This window comes from Oncorhynchus clarkii, chromosome 19, assembly GCF_045791955.1.
Source record: "Oncorhynchus clarkii lewisi isolate Uvic-CL-2024 chromosome 19, UVic_Ocla_1.0, whole genome shotgun sequence".
In the NCBI taxonomy this organism is placed as follows: domain Eukaryota; kingdom Metazoa; phylum Chordata; class Actinopteri; order Salmoniformes; family Salmonidae; genus Oncorhynchus; species Oncorhynchus clarkii.
Genome location: NC_092165.1, coordinates 28,045,837 through 28,068,187, shown reverse-complemented (window position 1 = coordinate 28,068,187; position 22,351 = coordinate 28,045,837). Strand labels below are relative to the sequence as shown.

Sequence of the window (22,351 nt, the reverse complement as noted above, 5' to 3'; positions counted from 1 at the left end):
TTTTCTACATTGTAGAATAATAGTGAAGACATCAAAACTATGAAATAACACATATGGAATCTTGTAGTAAACAAAAAAGTGTTAAACAAATCAAAATATATTTTATATTTGAGATTCTTCAAAGTAGCCACCCTTTACATTGATGACAGCTTTGCACACTTTTGGCATTCTCTCAACCAGCTTCATGGGGTAGGCGCCTCGAATGCATTTCAATTAACAGGTGTGCCTTGTTAAAAGTTAATTGGTGAAATTTCTTCCCTTCTTAATGTGTTTGAGCCAATCAGCTGTGTTGTGACAAGGTAATGGTGGGACACAGAAAATAGCCCTATTTGGTAAAAGACCAAGTCCATATTATGGCAAGAACAGCTCAAATAAGCAAAGAGAAACAGCAGTCCATCATTACTTTAAGACAGTCATTCCGGAAAATGTCAAGAAGTTTCTTCAAGTGCAGTCGCAAAAACCATCATTCACTATGATGAAACTGGCTCTCATGAGGACCGCCACAGGAAAGGAAGACCCAGAGTTACCTCTGCTGCAGAGGATAAGTTCTTAAGCGTTAGCAGCCTCATAAATCGGCAATTAACTGCACCTCAGATTGCAGCCTAAATAAATGCTTCACAGAGTTCAAGTAACAGACACATCTTCCCATCAACTGTGCAGAGAAGACTACGTGAACCAGGCCTGCATGGTCAAATTGCTGCAAAGAAACCACTACTAAAGAGAATCTGTTCTTTGGTGTGATAAGTCAAAATGTTAGATTTTTGGTTCCAACCGCCGTGTCTTTGTGAGACGCAGATTAGGTGAAAGGATGATCTCTGCATGTGTGGTTCCCACCGTTAAGCATGGAGGAGGAGGTGTGGTGGTGCTTTGCTGGTGACACTTTGCTGGTGACACTGTCAGTGATTTATTTAGATTTCAAGGCACACTTAACCACCACGGCTAACACAGCATTCTGCAGCGATATGCCATCCCATCTGGTTTGCACTTAGTTGTACTATCATTTAATTTTCAACAGGACAATGACCCAAAACACACTTCCAGGATGTGTAAAGGCTATTTAACCGAGAAGGAGAGTGATGGAGTGCTGCATCAAATGAACTGTGTGAATTTAAGGATGCTCCCTCTAATTCTCTCTCTCGCTTTCTCTTTTTCTTCTCTCTGAGGACCCGAGCCCTAGGTGACTCCTTGCTGTCCCCAGTCCACCTGGTCGTGCTGCTGCTCCAGTTTCAACTGTTCTGCCTGCGGCTGTGGAACCCTGACCTGTACACTGAACGTGCTACCTTGTCCCGGACCTGCTGTTATCGACTCTCTCTACCGCACCTGCTGTCTCTAACACTGAATGATAGGCTATGAAAAGCCAACTGACATTTACTCCTGAGGTGCTGACCTGTTGCACCCTCTACAACCACTGTCATTATTATTATTTGACCCTGCTGGTCATCTATGAACGTTTGAACATCTTGGCCATGTACTGTTATAATCTCTACCCGGCACAGCCAGAAGATGACTGGCCACCCCTCAAAGCCTGGTTCCTCTCTAGGTTTCTTCCTAGGGAGTTTTTCCTAGCCACGGTGCATCTACATCTGCATTGCTTGCTGTTTGGGGTTTTAAGATGGGTTTCTGTACAGCACTTTGTGACATTGGCTGATGCAAAAAGGGCTTTATAAATACATTTGATTGCTTGATTGGTTGATGAACTGGCCTCCACAATCACCCAACCTCAACCTAATTGAGATGGTTTGGTATGAGTTGGACCGCAGAGTGAAGAAAAAGCAGCCAACAACTGCTCAGCATATGTGGGAACTCCTTCAAGACTGTTGAATTCCAAGCATTCCAGGTGAAGCTGGTTGAGAGAATGCCAAGAGTGTGCAAAGCTGTCATCAAGGCAAAGGGTGGCTACTTTGAAGAATCTCAAATATATACAAAAAATATTTGTTTAACACTTTTTTGGTTACTACATGATTCCATGTGTTATTTCATAGTTTTGATGTCTTCACTATTATTCTACAATTTAGAAAATAGTAAAAAATAAACAAAACCCTTGAATGAGTAGAGTGTCCAACATTTTGACTGGTACTGTAAGTATTCAGACCTTATACACAATTGTTTGTTGAAGCTCCTTTGGCAGCGATTACAGCCTCGAGTCTTCTTGGGTATGACACTACAAGCTTGGCACACTTGTATTTGGGGAATTTTTCCCATTCTTCTCTGCAGATCCTCTCAAGCTCTGTCAGGTTGGATGAGGTTCATTGCTGCACAGCTATTTTCAGGTCTCTCCAGAGATGTTCGATAGGGTTCAAGTCCGGGCTCTGGCTGGGCCACTCAAGGACATTCAGAGACTTGTCCTGCAGCCACTTCTGCGTAGTCTAGGCTGTGTGCTTAGGGTCATTGTCCTGTTGGAAGGTGAACCGTCACCCCGCTCTGGAGCAGATTTTCATTAAAAAAATCCTGTTCTTTGGCCGTTCATGTTTGTCACGTCCTGACCTTAGTTCCTTTTTTAACTATCTCTATTTTGGTTTGGTCAGGGCGTGAGTTGGGGTGGGCATTCTATGTTTTGTTCTATGTTTTGTATTTCTGTGTTTGGCCTGGTATGGTTCCCAATCAGAGGCAGCTGTCTATCGTTGTCTCTGATTGAGAACCATACTTAGGTAGCCTTTTCCCACCTGTGTTTTGTGGGTAATTATTTTTCCGTGTGTGTTTGTGTGCACCTTGGTTGCGTCACGCTCTTTGCGGTTTACTTTTTGGTTGTTTCGGTTTCACTTTCATTAAAAGATGTGGAACTACATGCACGCTGCGCCTTGGTCGATTTATGACAGGGAGTTTGAGGATAGCGAGCGTGACAATGTTTCCCTCGATCCTGACTGGTCTCCCAGTCACTGGCGCTGAAAAACATCCCCGCAGCATGATGCTGCCACAACCATGCTTCACTGTTAGGGATGGTGCCAGGTTTCCTCCAGACGTGACGCTTGGCATTCAGGCTTAAGAGTTCAATCTTGGTTTCATCAGACCAGAGAATCTTGCTTTTCGTGGTCTGAGAGTCCTTTAGGTGCCTTTTGGCAAACTCCAAATGGGCTGTTGTGCCTTTTACTGAGGAGTGGCTTCCTTCCGTCTGGCAACTCTACCATAAAGGCCTTATTGGTGGAGTGCTACCAAGATGGTTGTCCTTCTGGAAGGTTCTTCTATCTCCACAGAGAAACTCTGGAGCTCTGTCAAAGTGACCATCCGGTTTTTGGTCACCTCCCTGACCAAGGCCCTTCTCCCCCAATTGCTCAGTTTGGCCGGACGGCCAGTTCTAGGAAGAGTCATGGTGGTTGCAAACTTCTTCCATTTAAGAATGATGGAGGCTACTGTGTTCTTGGAGACCTTCAATGCTGCAGAAATATTTTGGTACCCTTCCCCAGATCTGTGCCCCGACACAATCCTGTCTCAGCGCTCTACGGACAATTCCTTCAACCTCATGGCTTGGTTTTTACTCTGACATGCACTGTCAAATGTGGGAACTGATATAGACAGGTGTGTCACTTTCCAAATCATGTCCAATCAATTGAATTTACCACAGGTGGACTCCAATCAAGTTGTAGAAACATCTCAATGATGATCAATGAAAACAGGATGCCCCTGAGCTCAATTTCGAGTCTCATAGCAAGTACTTTTGTAAATAAGGTATTTCTGTTTTTTAATTTGAATAAATTAGCAAAAGATTCTAAAAAACGTTTCGCTTAGTCATTATTGGGTATTGTGTGTAGATTAATGAGGACATTTTTTTTTAAATACATTTTTAACTGACAAATTACATCTATCAATCTAAACTGTGTAGCAGACATTTGATGAATGGAAAGAGACATCTGTTACAAAACAACAACAAGTTTAATGACATTCATAGATTGTCAAGCCAAGCCTTCTGTACTGGGTAGGCCTACAAGGTAGGGAGGGATGTATGTTCTGTTTGCCGAGATTGACGTAGTCTATTTATTGTGGTGTTGAAAACGTAAACCATGATATTAAAGCGCCCGAAGTCGGTACGCTTTGCTGATTGATTGTGTGGTGCATTGGCACAGAAACCTGTTGGTGAAAAAAAATGTTATATAGTTATAAATAGGCATAAAAATGTTAAAAATATAATTTCCCCCTAGTTGGCCATTTTGTGCAGCTGGCTCTGATCATAGTGTAGGCCTAATGAAACAGGCAGGGAGAGTGAGCTCGTCGGTGGTGGTGATCCGCGAAACCTCAACCTTCTGGCTGGTAGCCCTGCGTGGCACCGACTGCGCCACAAAAGCATGCTGGTGTGGTCTATATCCACGTTTATAAACACACGGTTATTATTTGTGGTCGTCAATATTATTTTTAGTTAATTCTATGATGGGGAGGGTGTGCAATTATTTTACACTACAAGGGGAGGGTCATGTGAAAATATAATTTATGTTGGGATTGCATTTTTTTATGACACCTTGAGTTGGTATGGAAATAGTTTTTCGCCTCAATACTGCATCCCGCTCATGTAGAGTAGAGTGCAGCATGTACGTAAAATTATATAACAGTTACATACTCCTAGTGTGGAGAGGAGCAACTAGTCTGTGTATTCTTGCAGCAACCGAATTGCCCTTTAAGGAAAGAAAATATATATTATATTTTATTATATTATTCTCCATGTGCCAAAGGCAAGGAGTGGAGAGAGCTCTATGTGGCCTTGTGTATGAAGAGGATTAAAGAAAGTAGTATCCCTCCAGCAGTCAACAATTTTGAGACAATATTTTTGTCTTCATCTCTCTCCCCCTCTCTTTGAAAACGATGTAATGTTTCCAATAACACTAGAAAGGATGGGCAGCAAACGAAGCGCCCTTTGGATTTCTGTCAGCAGAAGCGCGCAGAATATGCATCAAGACCGTTATGACCACGCATAGCGCGCGCGCCAAAAGTTCACCTAAACACCCGCCTACTTACCGAGTACCGAATTAAATCCTTTCAAAGTTAAAATGATAAAATCTGAATAATATATGTGTCAGAACAATAAGCAAGAAATACAAAACTGAAATGTAGCCAATGCTACAACAGTTTATCTATCGTGGTATTTGAAAGGAAGGGAATGTCCTTCAACAAGTTTTGCATTGAGCAACAACAGGTGGTAAGCAAAATTTGCCTTTGGTGTCTACATTTAGAAATGAATCGCACTGAAAGACCACTATGTCAATAAATATATTTGTAAACAGTATTCTCAATAATAATCTAACACATAACCATTATCATTTTAAGAATGTAAATAGTTCACCTGTATGAATTTACATGAAACGTTTCCCTATCAAAGAAACTCACCTTTGCTTGATTTAATCCTGTAGGAAAATATACACTTTCTGATGTCCCTCGAATTAAAAGCCAATTATAATCCCATTGAAGCTTCCCACCGGTCCTGGTCACGGCAGTGGACTCCGCACAGAGGGAATGGTCTTGGAGAGCCAGAGGGGCAAAGTGGAGAAAGGGGTTGTAAATCTTGCGGTCCAAAAGCTGCGGCCGAGCACACAGCACGCTCATTTCTCATTTCCGTCAGCCAGTGAGCCATCGTTTGACCCATCCAATGTGTTAAAAATAAAGTAGACGCATCTAGTACATGATCTCTGTGCGCAGGGGACAGACATTCCTGTCATGAGCTGGTGACTTTAAATGGCAGCTATAGACACACTTCTGTGTGGTGGGGTGCGCCCCCTCCCCTCCCCTCACCGCCTGGCTGTCGGTCTGGTCTAATTGGAACACATAACAACCTCCGCCCCCGCCAGAAATGTCACCTCCACTACTCTGCTCCCACCGGATCCTCATTCAAACAAGCCAGTGCTTCACTCCAGCAAGCTATAGCAGTGTACATACAGTGTAGACGCTCCACTATTTAATGTGATGATTCATTGATTGTGGTCAAATTTAAAACATTGTTGATCATGGCCAACATTGCATATCATACAAATAAATAGGAGGGCGGCAACAATCAACATACACAAGGACATACTGTTGAGTAGGCTAAGTTAGTACATCATGGATATGTTTAAGTCTAGGGGCTATAGTCAGGAACTGGACAACAGCCCTGCAATTTACAATGAATATACCTCATATTTACACAGCTAAACAAGTGACAAGCTGCAGGTGTCACATTGTACACATTTTAAAATATGTCAAGTTTATATAGGAAAATAACACACACTAATTTGCATTTCTTTAGGATTAGAATATATAGTTATTAAAATAAACAACATAATAAAACAAAAATAATTATACATATTGACACATTTTAAAATATGTCAAGTTTATATAGGAAAATAACACACACTAATTTGCATTTCTTTAGGATTAGAATATATAGTTATTAAAATAAACAACATAATAAAACAAAAATAATTATACATATTGACATGGTGTTATACATTCATGTCACATAATAGGCACTTGTAAAAATATGGATAAAAATAAAACTCAGTACAAAAAGGTTGTCAGTCAGCTACTTCATTGTTCTATCCCCGGGGAAACTAGATCTTTCATATCAGTTCCTTCTTCTTTGGTTTCCCCGGGGACCGTCTTACTGTGACAACAACTAGAGCAAAACTAATGTCCTGAACCGTCAACAAAACACATAATATGGCTTTTTAAAGGTTGGATCTCAAAAACTGTGCATGACTTGCCTGAAGCGTCAACTAATTAACAGATGAATAGGCTTGGTCTATTATTGGCCAACTAATATGTCTTCTCTCTCACCAACACCATTGCGAAACACCTTCCATTATAGCATGGTCAGAGATCTGTTTGTGCTGTCTTGTTAATCAACGTTCAGAGAAAAACCCATTGTTCATTATATCCTCAAGCATATGGTTTACTACATGACTATGTGAAATGACCAGTATTGCATATATGCAGGGCTAATAACATTGTCATTGGGAGACAGTAGAAACAAAGTAGTATGGTACATACAAATCTGACTAAGAAACAGATAAGGACCTATAGACTCAGCTTATATGGTTTTGGGGCTATAGTTTACAGTATGTTACTTAGTGTTAGCTTTACAGCTACACCAAATAAGTGGTTGCATATTTTTTTCTTCCTTTAGACTACAATTCTTAACCCTTTAAAAGTGCTCACCCTGCTTGTTTTTGGTTCAAAAAAATATTTTAAAAAGATGAGGGACGGGCCTGGAGAAATGTAACCACTCTAAAAATTCATAGACAGAGCTGTGGATGCAAGGACTGACCATCCGTGATGTCAACATTGTAGTTCTAATCACGTGGTTGAGGCTACACACCGTCTGTCTACATCTACATGGTTTACAGACATTGGAGTAAAACAAGCTTCTATTTTGGGTTCTTGTCGGGGTACGACAGTTGAACTAAGCTCATGGGGCATTTCTAAGGTATACTCTTCAAGAATCAATTGGTATATAATCATTCATTTGGAAGTCTGAAAATGGATGTGGACACTAAGGATTCTAGCTTTAAGGGTAGTGAGTGGGTAAAGTGTGCTGTGCCTTGGGACGCTACTATAGGATTCAGAGGATAAGAATCATGTCATTAAGTGGTCTTTATAGTGGTTAGGACTGAGGCTGAGGCCTGTGAAATGGGAGACAAATCATGTTGTATCATAAATCAGTAATTATGGAAGTAGTACAACTGAGTCTCACAGTACAGATAGATTAAATAGAGGAATGGGCAATAGGAGACATCATTTTGCGTTATATATAAATCAGTGTTTTTATGAAACGTTTGGGGAATTGTAAACCTTCAGGAGCCTGGGGTCTCTCTGATCAGAAGTTGCAGTAACGCAGTAGGATCTGTTGGATGGGCCAAATCTAGGAGCCAGCCCCTCAAATCCTCCCTGACACCCAGTCCACACCACTCAAACTTTAGCAAGATACGATTAAGATTGCTAAAAGCATACATATTAAACACAGATCTACAATTAACGATTTTAAACACAAAATACTCAAATATGTACTGACAAAAATAAATGTACATAAAAAAAAGCTGCATGATACTTCGTATCACAAAATCAATGTCATCAGTGCTCTTCATAAGGTTAAAATCAAGTAAATAAATTCAGGTGCAAATTGAAAGAGAGAAGATCAGATTCCGGACATAGGTCTAAGTGCTCACTGTTACATCTGTGGCCTTTAACCTGGGGCCTGTTCATTAAGGCCCACCGTAGCAAAATGTTTTGAAACATAACACGAAAATGATTATTTCTTATTGGACAAGTCCAAATAGCCCCTCACTTTTTCAGTCAGTTTTCTTCAATTTGGTGACTAATGAACACGACCCTGGCCAGCTGTCAGTCTCACAGAGAGAAAAGGGAATCGAGCTCTGCCAGGACTGCAGCCTGTCTCCTAGCCACTGTTCCCAACAGCCTCTGTGGGAAGGATGGAGTGCCAAGGTCGACCTGAAAGACAGGAGGACAAAAAGTGAGCCAAAGGGAGGGATGGAAAAGAGAAGGGAAGGGGAGGAAGAAAAGAGAGAGGAAGAGAGACTCCACATTGACATAAGGAATCATTAAGCATATCTGCATCTGAAGTGCTCTTAAGAACTGTTGATGTAAAACAAGATTGATAAATCACTTTAATGAATTGATTGATAGATTTTTCAGACCACTCTACATTGACATAAAGTACACGGGTTCCTGTCTCACCTGCAGCAGGTAGATGACCCTGACAACCTCTCGGCCGTGGCGTGTGATTGGCTGAAGGACCCAGGCGCTAGGCAACATCTCCCCTCGGATTGCCTCCACACTGGGCCGAGGGAGAGACTCCTCGAAGACTGACTGCACGGCCAGCACACAAAGGTCATCCTAGGAGAGAGAAGAGGGCACTGAGTTAGGCTTTTTCCTGACCATGTAAAAAAAATAAGCATGTTAAAAAAACATGTAGCCTTTTGCTGCACCTATCCGGTGTATGTGACAATAACATTTAAACTCCTGGCTATAGGGCAGTAAGAATCATTGCCCCTGAAATGATGTTCTCTGTCCCCCTGATTCCACATAGCAAATTCTCCAGTGTTAAATCCACACTGACAGTGTTCAATTTCACACTGGTACAGTGTCTACACGGGTCCACACTTTTCTGTATTAAATGAACACACTGCTTAGTGCCTTGCCTTTCAAGTGAGAAACTGCTCATCACTATATTTGTTAGTGACAGAGACATCCATTTTCAGTCCTGTGGCCTTCACCAACTGAGATCCTATGCTTATTTATGTTATGATGATGTAGAATTCCTATTGGAATCGAGCCAGGGTGGGGATATTCAGCAATTTACATTTTTATTCACCCACAACCTGCATTCAGAATTACCTTAAGCATCTAAACTGGAACAACCATTTCAGTAACAGGTGCAATAAGTCCAAGTAACAGATTGGATAAGTTTAGAAAAATATATTTATATTTGAGTAGCATAAGATTAATTAATAAATGTACAGTACATGCTAAAACATAGATTTTAAGATTTTAAAAAATCTACCTGCAACAGCGCATGCTGGGAAATATGATAATGATGGGCAAGGTTTTTGTTTAACACTGGTTATTACCACCATTACTTATGTTATTTTACACCAATGGGTGTTAATTGAACACTTAAGAGAGTTAATGTAACACCTGAATCAACTCTAGAAATGTTACACTGAAAAATCAACACTAGGTAACACTGGCCAATTTGCTATGCAGTTAAACATTTAAAACAATTCTTAGTAAGAAAGAGCAGTTGGGACTTGGAAGTCAAGTGGTCCATTAAGTGTGTAGCTTCTGACCTGTGACCTCTGACCCTACTGACCTGTCGTGACTGGGTGCTGATGCAGCAGAAGTCTCTGGGCTGTTTGAGGTGGCAGCAGGACGGGTCTGTCAACAGGTACACTGAGGAGAAACACATGGAAAATCATGATCATGAGGAAAATTACAATTGGATTCTGAATTTCACTTTACTTCCTGGAAGTAATTTGTCTGAACTGAAACGGAATGACTCCGACATGGAAAGATGGTGCATTTGCCAAAACGCCTGTTTTAACATGGGCAGCAGCATTGAAGGCTTTCACCATTTTCAAATAGAGAATTGACCTCAACCCTGCTATACTCCAGCCAGCAGACTCACCCAGCTGAGTGCTGTCATCTAGTGGCCGTGTCCGGGCTGAGTGGATAGCCTTGTGGTACAGGTGGGTCTTGGAGTGGTCTCGGACCATGCTCCACAGGCTGGCCAGGGGCCTCTCTAGCTCCACCGCCCCCAGGAAGGAGTGCACTGACGGACTAGAGGAGGGCTTGTAGAAGGCCTGGACACCTCGCTCTAGCCCCTGGTACCTGAGAGAGAGAGGACAGGGAGGTAGTTTTGCTGACACTTGACTTAAAGCCTGCAGGTGTGCTTGCTGATGCTTTATAACTTAAGGGTGTATGAGCATTTGTCATGTGTTATAATATGGGTTATGCGGAGTGTTAACCATGTGTTCTCTCAGAAGTCTTTACAAATGATTATGAAAATGACAGGAGGAGAAGCCATAGTGCAACTCACCTCCAACCAGCAGCAGTCTTCCCCCTTACTAGGTTCCCCATGTCACCAGCAGCAGCCAAGCGCACCTGGAGGCACAGGTGAGAACAGCACAGCTGTTTATTCTACACAATGTTCACATAAATAGAGTTGACACAACATAATTACTCAGCTGATGGATTTGGTCAGAGCATGCAGTACATCCACAACAACGGCTGAAGGTTGTGTAACAGGTGGATGGGCGAGGAGGAGAAGCCATAGAAATAGGATGAGCACGTTCTACTTTTAATGGAGAAGCGTCATATTCTACCTCAGCCATAGCGCGGCCAAGCAGACAGGATGTGAGGTCCTGATAGGCTGTAGATAAAGAGGAGGCAGAGCCGAAGGAGGCTGTGCGCGGGCGTAGGCTGGTGGGAGATGACGGTGAGGATGACATCAGAGGGTCAGACCCTGACACACCGGGCTCCAGCCGTACATCTACAGAAGACACAGGAGAAGAAGACACGAATGGCAGTGTTTCCGCTGCAGTCATTTGAAGATGCTGGAACTGTCCACCTTTTATTTTCCTTTGCAAACAAAACCAGTAATGAACAGACATAGAAGAATAGTCTATTTGCCTAGTCGGCTTGTTGTTGTGTGTTCTATTCGAGAGAATCATTCATCTCGAGGCGCTTTCAAGTTGCGAGTGCCATCGGGAGGGAAACACATATTCTGACAAGCAGTCAATGGACAACAATTCTTGCAATCGCGGGTGAAAACAGCTTTAACGGTTTTAATGGGGTGAAACACCAACCTACCAACAAATAAACAAAAAGTATAATTGTCGTGACTTAAAAAATAGTGATGAGACAGATGACATTTTTTGTTGAGCGAGACTAGTGGCAACCAGGGAAAGTGTTGGGGAGGGGGAGGGGAATTGCGACATGAAGTGGTTTCTGTGAAAAGTACAGGTGGGTGGCAGGTCACCCAAAGTTACCCTAACAGGTCAGCCTACGTTATATTCACTGTGTTTATGCAAGTTTTTTGGGACCTAAAATTCAACAGGATGCTAACTATACTGAACAAAAATATAAATGCAACATGCAACAATTTCATTGATTTTACTGAGTTACAGTTCATATGAGGAAATCAGTCAATTGAAATAAATTAATTAAGCCCCAACCTATAGAAGTCACATGCGTGGGCATTTAAATATGCATCTGTTGGTCACAGATACCTTAAAAAAAATGTCAGGGGCGTGGATCAGAAAACTAGTCAGTATCTGGTGAGACCACCATTTGCCTCATGCAGAGCGACACATCTCCTTCGCGTATGTCACGTTCTGACCTTAGTTCCTTTGTTATGTCTTTGTTTTAGTATGGTGAGGACGTGAGTTGGGTGGGTTTGTCTATGTTTGTCTATGTGGGTTTGTCTATGTTTTCTATGTTGTGTTTTTGCGTTTGGCCTGGTATGGTTCTCAATCAGAGGCAGGTGTCGTTAGTTGTCTCTGATTGAGAATCATACTTAGGTAGCCTTTTCCCACTTGTGTTACGTGGGTGTTTATTTTCTGTGTCTGTGTTCCACACGGAACTGTTTGGTGGGTGTTTATTGTCTGTGTCTGTGTTCCACATGGAACTGTTTGGTGGGTGTTTATTTTCTGTGTCTGTGTTCCACACGGAACTGTTTGGTGGGTGTTTATTTTCTGTGTCTGTGTGTTCCACATGGAACTGTTTGGTGGGTGTTTATTTTCTGTGTCTGTGTTCCACACGGAACTGTTTGGTGGGTGTTTATTGTCTGTGTCTGTGTTCCACACGGAACTGTTTGGTGGGAGTTTATTTTCTGTGTCTGTGTTCCACACGGAACTGTTTGGTGGGTGTTTATTTTCTGTGTCTGTGTGTTCCACATGGAACTGTTTGGTGGGTGTTTATTTTCTGTGTCTGTGTTCCACACGGAACTGTTTGGTGGGTGTTTATTGTCTGTGTCTGTGTTCCACACGGAACTGTTTGGTGGGTGTTTATTTTCTGTGTCTGTGTTCCACACGGAACTGTTTGGTGGGTGTTTATTTTCTGTGTCTGTGTTCCACACGGAACTGTTTGGTGGGTGTTTATTTTCTGTGTCTGTGTTCCACACGGAACTGTTTGGTGGGTGTTTATTTTCTGTGTCTGTGTTCCACACGGAACTGTTTGGTGGGTGTTTATTTTCTGTGTCTGTGTGTTCCACACAGAACTGTTTCGGTTGGTTATTTCACCTGTTGTTTATTGTTTTGTTTCAGTGTTCGATTGTTTTAGTAAAGAGCATGAACACGTACCACGCTGCGCATTGGTCCTCCGATCCTTGCTACTCCTCCTCGTCGTCGGAGGAGGAAGACAGCCGTTACAGCGTAGAGTTGATCAGGCTGTTGATTGTGGCCTGTGCAATGTTTTACTCCTCTTCAATGGCTGTGCGAAGTTGCTGGATATCGGCAGGAACTGAAATACGCTGTCGTACCACGTCATTCCAGAGCATCCCAAACATGCTCAAGGGGTGACATGTCTGGTGAGTATGCAGGCTATGGAAGAACTGGGATATTTTCAGCTTCCAGGAATTGTGTACAGATCCTTGCAACATGGGGCCGTGCATTATCATGCCCATACATGAGTTGATGGCAGCAGATGAATGGCATGACAACGGGCTTCAGGATCTCGTCATGGTATCTATGTTCATTCAAATTGCCATTGATAAAATGCAAATGTGTTTGTTGTCCGTAGCTTATGCCTGCCCATACCATAACCTCACCGCAAGCATGGGGCACTCTGTTCACAAAGTTGACATCAGTAAATCGCTCACCCACACAATGCCATACACGTGGTGTGCGGTTGTGAGGCTGGTTGGATGCGCTGCCAAATTCTCTAAAATGATGTTGGTGGCAGCTTATGGTAGAGAAATTAACATTAAATGATCTGGCAACAGCTCTGCTGGACATTCTTGCAGTCATCATGCCATTTGCAAGCTCCCTCAAACTTAAGACATCTGTGGCATTGTGTTCTGTGACAAAACTGCACATTTTAGAGTGGCTTTTGATCGTCCCCAGCACAAGGTGCACCTGTGTAATGATCATGCTGTTTAACCATATTCTTGATATAGATGGGTTATCTTGGCAAAGGAGAAATGCTCACTAACAAGGATGCAAACAAATTTGTGCACAAAATGTGAGAGAAATATGCTTTTTGTGTGTATGGAAAATTTCTGGGATTTTTTATTTCAGCTCATGAAACATGGGACCAACACTTTACATGTTGCGTTTATATTTTTTGTTCGGTATAGTTAAAATATCACGTTTAGATCCAGCTAATGATGAGCCCAATAGGGTAAATGCAGATAGGCAACCCCATGCTTCAGCCTATTTGTTTATAGCCATAATGCTGCATCAGTTGGGCTACAGGTGATAATGCTTATTGCTAATAGCATACCTGATAATATGAACCATGCACAGTCTACATGCATGGTCCAATGTTTTACCAATATATTATTGGGCTCGTTTCTGGAGGTGGAAATTCTATTTTAGAGGGTGTCAGCATCATTCTATTTTCATTCATTTTGGAGTAGAACATCCTTTTAAAAAGTCACCATAACTGAGATTCAGCTACCTTTTCTCCCCACTGAAAAACACATTTTTCAGAGGAAACACTGCTAATGGTTAATATGAGTAATCAAAATATTACAATTGTTTGTTGAAAATTAGGAAGTAGAGAGTGGCTTCCAGGCGGAAGATGCAAATGTAGATGCCCCAAAACAAAACAGTTGAAGCTCCGTTTACTTTTATTTTGTACTTAACACTTATTTTTCTTAAAACTGCATTGTTGGTTAAGGGCTTATAAGTAAGCATTTCACTGTAAGGTCTACCTACACCTGTTGTATAACATGTGACAAATACAATGGGATTTGACTTGATAAAGGAATTGATGCCAGGCTGCCAAACAGGCTTTAGACCATCAGAAGTTGGAGAGATGTTGTCTCTGCCTTGTGCATGAAGAAAGCGGCTGTTGGTAATGGTAGTGAGTCACTCAATCCTTACCTTGGGCAGAGAGCCAGGCACGCTGGGTCGTCACACTCTGAGAACCACAGATGGGAGGGCGAGACCTGACCTTCAGCCCATTTATACCGTTATCCGGGACCCCAGTGACCTTGGACCAGACAAAAACCACACAGAGAATTCCTTAGACTCTTATTTATTTGTAGTTGATTTAAATAGGGACAAAAACAAACTAGGACTGTCAAAGTTAACGGGCGGGAAGAGGTTGGAAACATGGTTTCCAGGTGGGGAGGGAGGATGCTGGTGTTGTTTTTCAAGTGGCAGCCCACATGTACCATAAAGTATGAAATATGAAAGGCAAATATTATAACTGAATGTACCAGATTAATATTATTTTGAATGTTATTCCTGTACCCCCCGTCTGAAAAAAATGACAAGCTAAATAAAAAGTTGATCACAAAAAAATATAAGTAGCTAGCCTTATCTGCTAACGTTAGCTAGCTACGGTGGCTAACCAAAAAATACGATTTACAATGCCTTGATTCAACTAACTTCCCACAATGACTTTAATCTGAACAGGACATCCATTCTTTTTAGTTACTGTTTTTGTTGTAGTTCTCAGGTCAAAAGATTTATGCAATTGTAGTAGTAGTAGCTTGGGACTAGTTTATGTTGAAGAACATGAATAAGTAGCCCAGGCTAGATCTAATATCTGTATTATATTTGACATGAACTCTGTTGTTATTGTCTTCTGTGGAAATAATTATGATTTTTTTTGGAAGGATCTACACACAATACCACATAATGACAGAGCAAAAAAAGATTTTTAGAAATGTTTGCAAATGTATTAAAAATACAATTCTGAAATATCACATTTACATACAGTACCAGTCAAACGTTTGGACACACCTACTCATTCCAGGGTATTTCTTTATTCAGACTATTTTCTACATTGTAGAATAATAGTGAAGACATCAAAACTATGAAATAACACATATGGAATCATGTAGTAACCAAAAAAGTGTTAAACAAATCTAAATATATTTTCTATTTTGAGATTCTTCAAAGTAGACACCCTTTGCCCTGATGACAGCTTTGCACATTCTTGGCATTCTCTCAACCAGCTTAATGAGCTAGTCACCTGGAATGCTTGAAGGAGTTGCCACATATGCTGAGCACTTGTTAGCTGCTTTTCCTTCACTCTGCGGTCCAACTCATCTCAAACCTTCTCAATTGGGTTGAGATTGGGTGATTGTGGAGGCCAGGTCATCTGATGCAGCACTCCATCACTCTCCTTCTTGGTCAAATAGCTCTTACACAGCCTGGAGGTGTGTTTTGGGTCATTGACATGTTGAAAAAACAAATGATAGTCCCACTAAGTGCAAACCAGATGGGATGGCGTATTGCTGCAGAATGCTGTGGTAGCCATACTGCTTAAGTGTGCCTTGAATTCTAAATAAATCACAGACAGTGTCACGAGCAAAGTGTCACACCATCACACCTCCTCCTCCATGGATCACGGTGGGAGCCACACATGCAGAGATCATCCGTTCACGTACTCTGCGTCTCACAAAGACACGACGGTTGGAACCAAAAATCTCACATTTTGACTCATCAAACCAAATGACAGATTTTCATTGGTCTAATGTCCATTGCACGTGTTTCTTGGCCCAAGCAAGTCTCTTCTTCTTATTGGTGTCCTTTAGAAGTGGTTTCTTTGCAGCAATTGGACCATGAAGGCCTGATACACACAATCTCCTCTGAACAGTTGATGTTGAGATGTGTCTGTTACTTGAATTCTGTGAAGCATTTATTTGGGCTGCAAACTGAGGTGCAGTTAATTGCCGATTTCTGAGGCTGGTAACTCTAAAGAACTTATCCTCCGCAGCAGAGGTAACTCTGGGTCTTCCTTTCCAGTGGCGGTCCTCATGAGAGCCAGTTTCATCATAGAGAATGATGGTTTTTGTGACTGCACTTGAAATCTCTTGACATTTTCTGGATTGTTGTTTCTCTTTGCTTATTTGAGCTGTTCTTGCCATAATATGGACTTGGTCTTTTACCAACTCTACCTTGTCACAACACAACTGATTGGCTGAAACTTTTACCAAATAGGGCTATTTTCTGTGTACCACCATTACCTTGTCACAACACAGCTGATTGGCTCAAACACATTAAGAAGGAAATAAATTCAGCCAATTACCTTTTAAAAAGGCACACCTGTTAATTGAAATGCATTCCAGGTGACTACTTCATGAAGCTAGTTGAGATAATGCTAAGGGTGTACAAAGCTGTCATCAAGGCAAAGGGTGGCTACTTTGAAGAATCTCAAATATAAAATATATTTCGATGTGTTAAACACGTTTTTGGTTACTACATGATTCCATATGTGTTATTTCATAGTTTAAATGTCTTCACTATTCTTCTACAATGTAGAAAATAGTCTAAATAAATAAAAACCCTGGAATGAGTAGGTGTGTCCAAACGTTTGACTGGTACTGTATGTTACATTGCAGCTTTACTGTGTTGGAATGGTGTCAGCGTACTCCAAAAACAGAATGATGTGGGTGAATACCGGTCATTAAAAATATTCATGCGAGGTGTCCACTGATTAGCCAGCTAATCCTCCTCAGGAGGATGACATCATCCTCTATGAGAAAATAGCAAGCCTTTTTTAAACAGTCTGTTTTAGATACGGGTTTGAAGTGGGGGGGTTTTCCCTCCAATTTATGCTTTGGCCATAAGTATAGGATGTGTCAACAGCAATATTTGCGTTAACAGAATACGAACTTTTAAAAAGTGAGATTTTCACTGGACAGTTACTTTAAGTTTGGTTTACAGTAGGTCTACCGTTAGGCTTTACTTCGTAACATTTCGTTTTTCAGGGACAGTGCACATGAATCAACATATCTGTACGTGTGCCCGTTTTGGGCATAAAAAAGGCAACAAAAAATGTCTTCAAAAACTAGTACAGTACCTCCTGTGTCAGTGAGGGTCTACTGCCGTCCCTCAGCTGAGCTGTGTTGCCACTGTTGTAGCCAGAGGTTGGTCCAGAGGATAGGCTCAGACTCGACCCAGTGCATAATGTACTGCTGCTGACTCTGGTCCGATACCGCAAGTCATCCTAAATGTGAATGAATAATCAGTAGACAGAGAAGAAGAAAGATAGATGTTTTAGGAAAACAGCACAGATCAGGGGACAGCACACACTACATATACAAAATTATGTGGACACCCCTTCAAATTAGTGAATTCGGCTATTTCAGCCACACCCGTTGCTGACAGGTGTATAAAATCGAGCACACAGCCATGCAATCGCCATTGACAAACATTGGCAGTAGAATGGTCTTATTGGAGAGTGCAGTGACTTTCAACGTGGCACCGTCATAGGATGCCACCTTTCCAAAAGGTCAGTTGGTCAAATTTCTGCCCTGCTAGAGCTGCCCCGGTCAACTGTAAGTGCTGTTATTGTGAAGTGGGAATCTCTAGGAGCAACAGCGGCTCAGCGCACAGAACGGGAAGCGTGTAAAAATTGTCTGTCCTCGGTTGCAACACTCACTACTGAGTTCCAAACTGCATCTGGAAGCAACGTCAGCACAAGAACTGTTCATCGGGAGCTTCATGAAATGGGTTTCCATGGCTGAGCTCCTAGAGCTCACACAAGCCTAAGATCACCATGTGCAATGCCAAGCTTTGGCTGGAGTGGTGTAAAGCTTGTCGCCATTGGACTCTGGAGCAGTGGAAATGCATTCTCTGGAGGGATAATTCACGCTTCACAATTTGGCGGATGGCAGGAGTTTGGTGGATGGCAGGAGAACGCTACTTGCCTGAATGCTTAGTGCCAACTGTAAAGTTTGATGGAGTGAGAATAATGGTCTGGGGCTGTTTTTCATGGTTCGGGCTAGACCCCTTAGTTCCAGTGAAGGGAAATCTTAATTCTACAGCATAAAATGACATTCTAGATGATTCTGTGCTTCAAACTTTGTGGCAACAGTTTGGGGAAGGCCCTTTCCTGTTTCAGCATTACAATGCCCTTGTGCACAAAACGAGGTCCATACAGAAATGGTTTGTCGATATCGGTGTGAAAGAAATTGTCTGGCCTGCACAGAGCCCTGACCTCAACCCCATCGAACACCTTAGGAGATGAATTGGAACGCCGACTGCAAGCGAGACCTAATCGCCCAACATCAGTGCCCGACCTCACTAATCTTGTTGTGGCTGAATGGAAGCAAGTCCCCGCAGCAATGTTCCAACATCTAGTGGAAAGACTTTCCTGTTATAGCAGCAAAGTGGGGACCAACCCCATATTAATGCCCATGATTTAGGAATGAAATGTTTGATGAGCAGGTGTCTACATCATTCTGGTCATGTTGTGTAAGTCTTTCGATATAAGGGGAGATCTTGTTGTGAAAAAGAGCTCCACCTTCTAATCAATTGTATTTATGGATGTATCCCTTTAACCGTCTCTCATTGAAAAACATTGAAACAATTATTTCACCTTAAATTCCTATTACTATCAACTCAAATATGAGTTCAGGTGAGCCTTCGCTTCTTTTATTATTATTTGATTGCACTTAGCTTGTATGTATAGCCTAGTGGCTCATTGAGATAAAACAATTTCTAATGATAATGTTTCAAGGTAAATGGCAAATTCTAGCACAAAATAAAAATAGTGTGTCTCGTTAATCAATAGGCCACGTTAAAATATACCTGGGTGATATTTGGATGTCTGTGAATCAGGAGACACAGAGACCCCCCAAAAAGTCAAGACAACACCCATTATAGAAACGAGGACAGTGAAAAATCATCGTTTAGCCCCTTTGGATTCGCATTGTCTAAGGAGTAGTGCCAGAATGCTTTCTTTATTTCAGCTTACATACAATATCACCTCCTCTTGCTGAAATTTGAACATGATCCATAAGAAATCAATCTCTGCCTTTTTTGTAGAGAGCTTTTTACCTCTAATTAGAACTTTTGAAAGCTTTTCTTGGTAAGCCATTCTCGTACCTCAAATAAGAACTTCCAATCCATTTTTTTCCCCCAACTTGATGTTTATTTTGGAAATAACAGAGTTCCACCAGGCGGTTTTTATGTCAAACGAAGGTCATAACATTTGCATTGTTAAATAAGGACTGATGTCAAATGTTTACAAATTATGATCATTTTGTATGTCCAAGCATTAATATTCAAATAAAATCCAATGTTATTTGTCACATGCACCGAATACAACAGGATACCTTACAGTGAAATGCTGACTTATAAGCCCTAACCAACAATGCAGTTGTACCTTACCTTTCTTTATATCAATGAATGTGTTTTCACGTAGTGTATAGTGCAATGTTCCTCAAAATAGTTTTTCTTAAATTTCAAATGATCAAGGTTCTTCCACCATCTTCAGGCTACATGTTGAAATAATATATGACAAAGTGCAGTTTTTTATTACTATTATAGGCATTATTTTATAGGCGACCTTAAGTCGGAATATTGATTAATTGACTCCATGAAATGTGGATTAACCAATTTATGTCGCCTAATAAAATGTGTTGTCAGCAATTCAATGACACCTTTTACCAAAAGAAGTTTTTTTAATAAAAAAATAAATGTACCTTATTCTTAGTCCACCGTACTTTTTTCGCCGCATTTGAACTATTATTTTCATATTTCTACTCTTCAAGGTCTCTACTAACAGGAATGGTGCACTTTTAATCCCTGACCAGGGAATCATGTTCCCTCCGAGTCCATTGTCAATGGATTCGGAGGGAGGTGACCGAAAGGTTTTATTATAGAATTAATGGAGAAAATATGCTGAATACATCTTGAGGCTTTCGACTAACTATGGAGTGTGAAACTAGGACTTCCTGCTGGGACTAACCTTGACCACCTGAGACAGAGCCTGTTGCTGGAGACGTCTCTTCTCCTGCTCTGTCCTCTCGCGGAGCCGTTCCCGTGCATGCGCTATTTCCGTCCTGGCTTCCTCGCGGGCACGGCCGTAGTCACGCAGCAGCTGCTCGATCTCAGAGGGATAATGACCCTCTCCTCTGGGTGGATCTGGGATCCTGGGGAAAGACAGATTTACAATCAATCAATTGATAAATTAATCCACAGATACAGTGACTTGCGAAAGTATTCGGCCCCCTTGAACTTTGCGACCTTTTGCCACATTTCAGGCTTCAAACATAAAGATATAAAACTGGTTTTCACTAGGATTTATAATCACATGCACCAGCGCTGTTATTGGGGGAAAAAAAACGATTTGAAGTCATTTCAATTCTAGGTTATTACTGCCTTTGTCTTGTGACATTGACCAAAATGTCTGTGGTAATTCCTTCACAGCAGCGGAATCCCAGCCCTTCTCTGAGCGACGAGCGAGACGGCAGTCTGTCCGACATGGTGTTACAGAACGAACTAAAGGTAGAGAGGCTCATCTATCAGACTTCCCACTAGAACTGTGTACCGTCACTTTTAGTAAATATTACCACGTCTTGTCTTCTTTATACAATCTATGCTCCTGACTCCTCTCCACTCTGCCTGACCCTAATCTTCCCTCCTCCAGGTGGATCAGCTGACGAAGGACTGGTCAGAGAGCTGGCGGGACAAGAAGGAGCTGTTGGAACAGTACAGTGTGGATATCAACAGAGACCGGGCTGGTTTTCTCATACACTCCCTGGTACCACACCTTATTACACTGGACCGGGATGTACTCAGCACCGGGGTCACCTTCTATCACCTCAGGGTATATATAATACACACCTTCGGATACTAATACACATATCCTCATCCACGCCCTGGTACCACACCTTATTACACTGGACCGGAACATACTCAGCACCGGGGTCACCTTCTATCACCTCAGGGTATATATAATACACACCTTCGGATACTAATACACATATCCTCATCCACGCCCTGGTACCACACCTTATTACACTGGACCGGGATGTACTCAGCACCGGGGTCACCTTCTATCACCTCAGGGTATATATAATACACACCTTCGGATACTAATACACATATCCTCATCCACGCCCTGGTACCACACCTTATTACACTGGACCGGAACATACTCAGCACCGGAGTCAGCTTCTATCAGCTCACGGTACGAGCGTGCATACGCATGGACGCTGGCGCGCGAGCACACACACACACGCACAGACACGCACACACACAGACACACACACGCACAGGCACATACACACATCCACGGAACTCACATTCTACATGTTTCTCTGCACTACACTTCTTCTTTTGCTTCTTTCTATGACTGAAATGTTTCTCTTTTTTTTTGTCTACTACAGTGCCTTGCGAAAGTATTCGGCCCCCTTGAACTTTGCGACCTTTTGCCACATTTCAGGCTTCAAACATAAAGATATAAAACTGTATTTTTTTGTGAAGAATCAACAACAAGTGGGACACAATCATGAAGTGGAACGACATTTATTGGATATTTCAAACTTTTTTAACAAATCAAAAACTGAAAAATTGGGCGTGCAAAATTATTCAGCCCCTTTACTTTCAGTGCAGCAAACTCTCTCCAGAAGTTCAGTGAGGATCTCTGAATGATCCAATGTTGACCTAAATGACTAATGATGATAAATACAATCCACCTGTGTGTAATCAAGTCTCCGTATAAATGCACCTGCACTGTGATAGTCTCAGAGGTCCGTTAAAAGCGCAGAGAGCATCATGAAGAACAAGGAACACACCAGGCAGGTCCGAGATACTGTTGTGAAGAAGTTTAAAGCCGGATTTGGATACAAAAAGATTTCCCAAGCTTTAAACATCCCAAGGAGCACTGTGCAAGCGATAATATTGAAATGGAAGGAGTATCAGACCACTGCAAATCTACCAAGACCTGGCCGTCCCTCTAAACTTTCAGC

The 22,351-nt window shown here is 41.8% G+C and overlaps 2 protein-coding genes across 4 annotated transcripts in view; both read right to left on the bottom strand.

Annotated features, from left to right (window-relative positions):
- Positions 1–5,639, bottom strand: part of LOC139375006 (spectrin beta chain, erythrocytic-like) — a 50,677-nt gene extending 45,038 nt beyond the window's left edge. For both annotated transcript variants that reach the window (XM_071116343.1, XM_071116344.1), the window contains exon 1: positions 5,311–5,639. The gene's annotated coding sequence lies outside the window, so the exon portion shown is untranslated. The remainder of the gene's footprint in view (positions 1–5,310) is intronic.
- Positions 5,640–6,269: 630 nt separating this feature from the next.
- LOC139375005 (stAR-related lipid transfer protein 9-like) overlaps positions 6,270–22,351 on the bottom strand; it is a 62,352-nt gene continuing 46,270 nt past the window's right edge. For both annotated transcript variants that reach the window (XM_071116341.1, XM_071116342.1), the window contains 9 exons: positions 20,347–20,530; positions 17,452–17,598; positions 14,520–14,628; positions 10,797–10,963; positions 10,511–10,575; positions 10,100–10,302; positions 9,785–9,864; positions 8,650–8,808; positions 6,270–8,403 (listed from right to left, as the gene is read on the bottom strand). In XM_071116341.1, the coding sequence (XP_070972442.1) occupies positions 8,302–8,403; positions 8,650–8,808; positions 9,785–9,864; positions 10,100–10,302; positions 10,511–10,575; positions 10,797–10,963; positions 14,520–14,628; positions 17,452–17,598; positions 20,347–20,530 (1,216 nt within the window). In that variant the 3' untranslated portion in view covers positions 6,270–8,301. The remainder of the gene's footprint in view (positions 8,404–8,649; positions 8,809–9,784; positions 9,865–10,099; positions 10,303–10,510; positions 10,576–10,796; positions 10,964–14,519; positions 14,629–17,451; positions 17,599–20,346; positions 20,531–22,351) is intronic.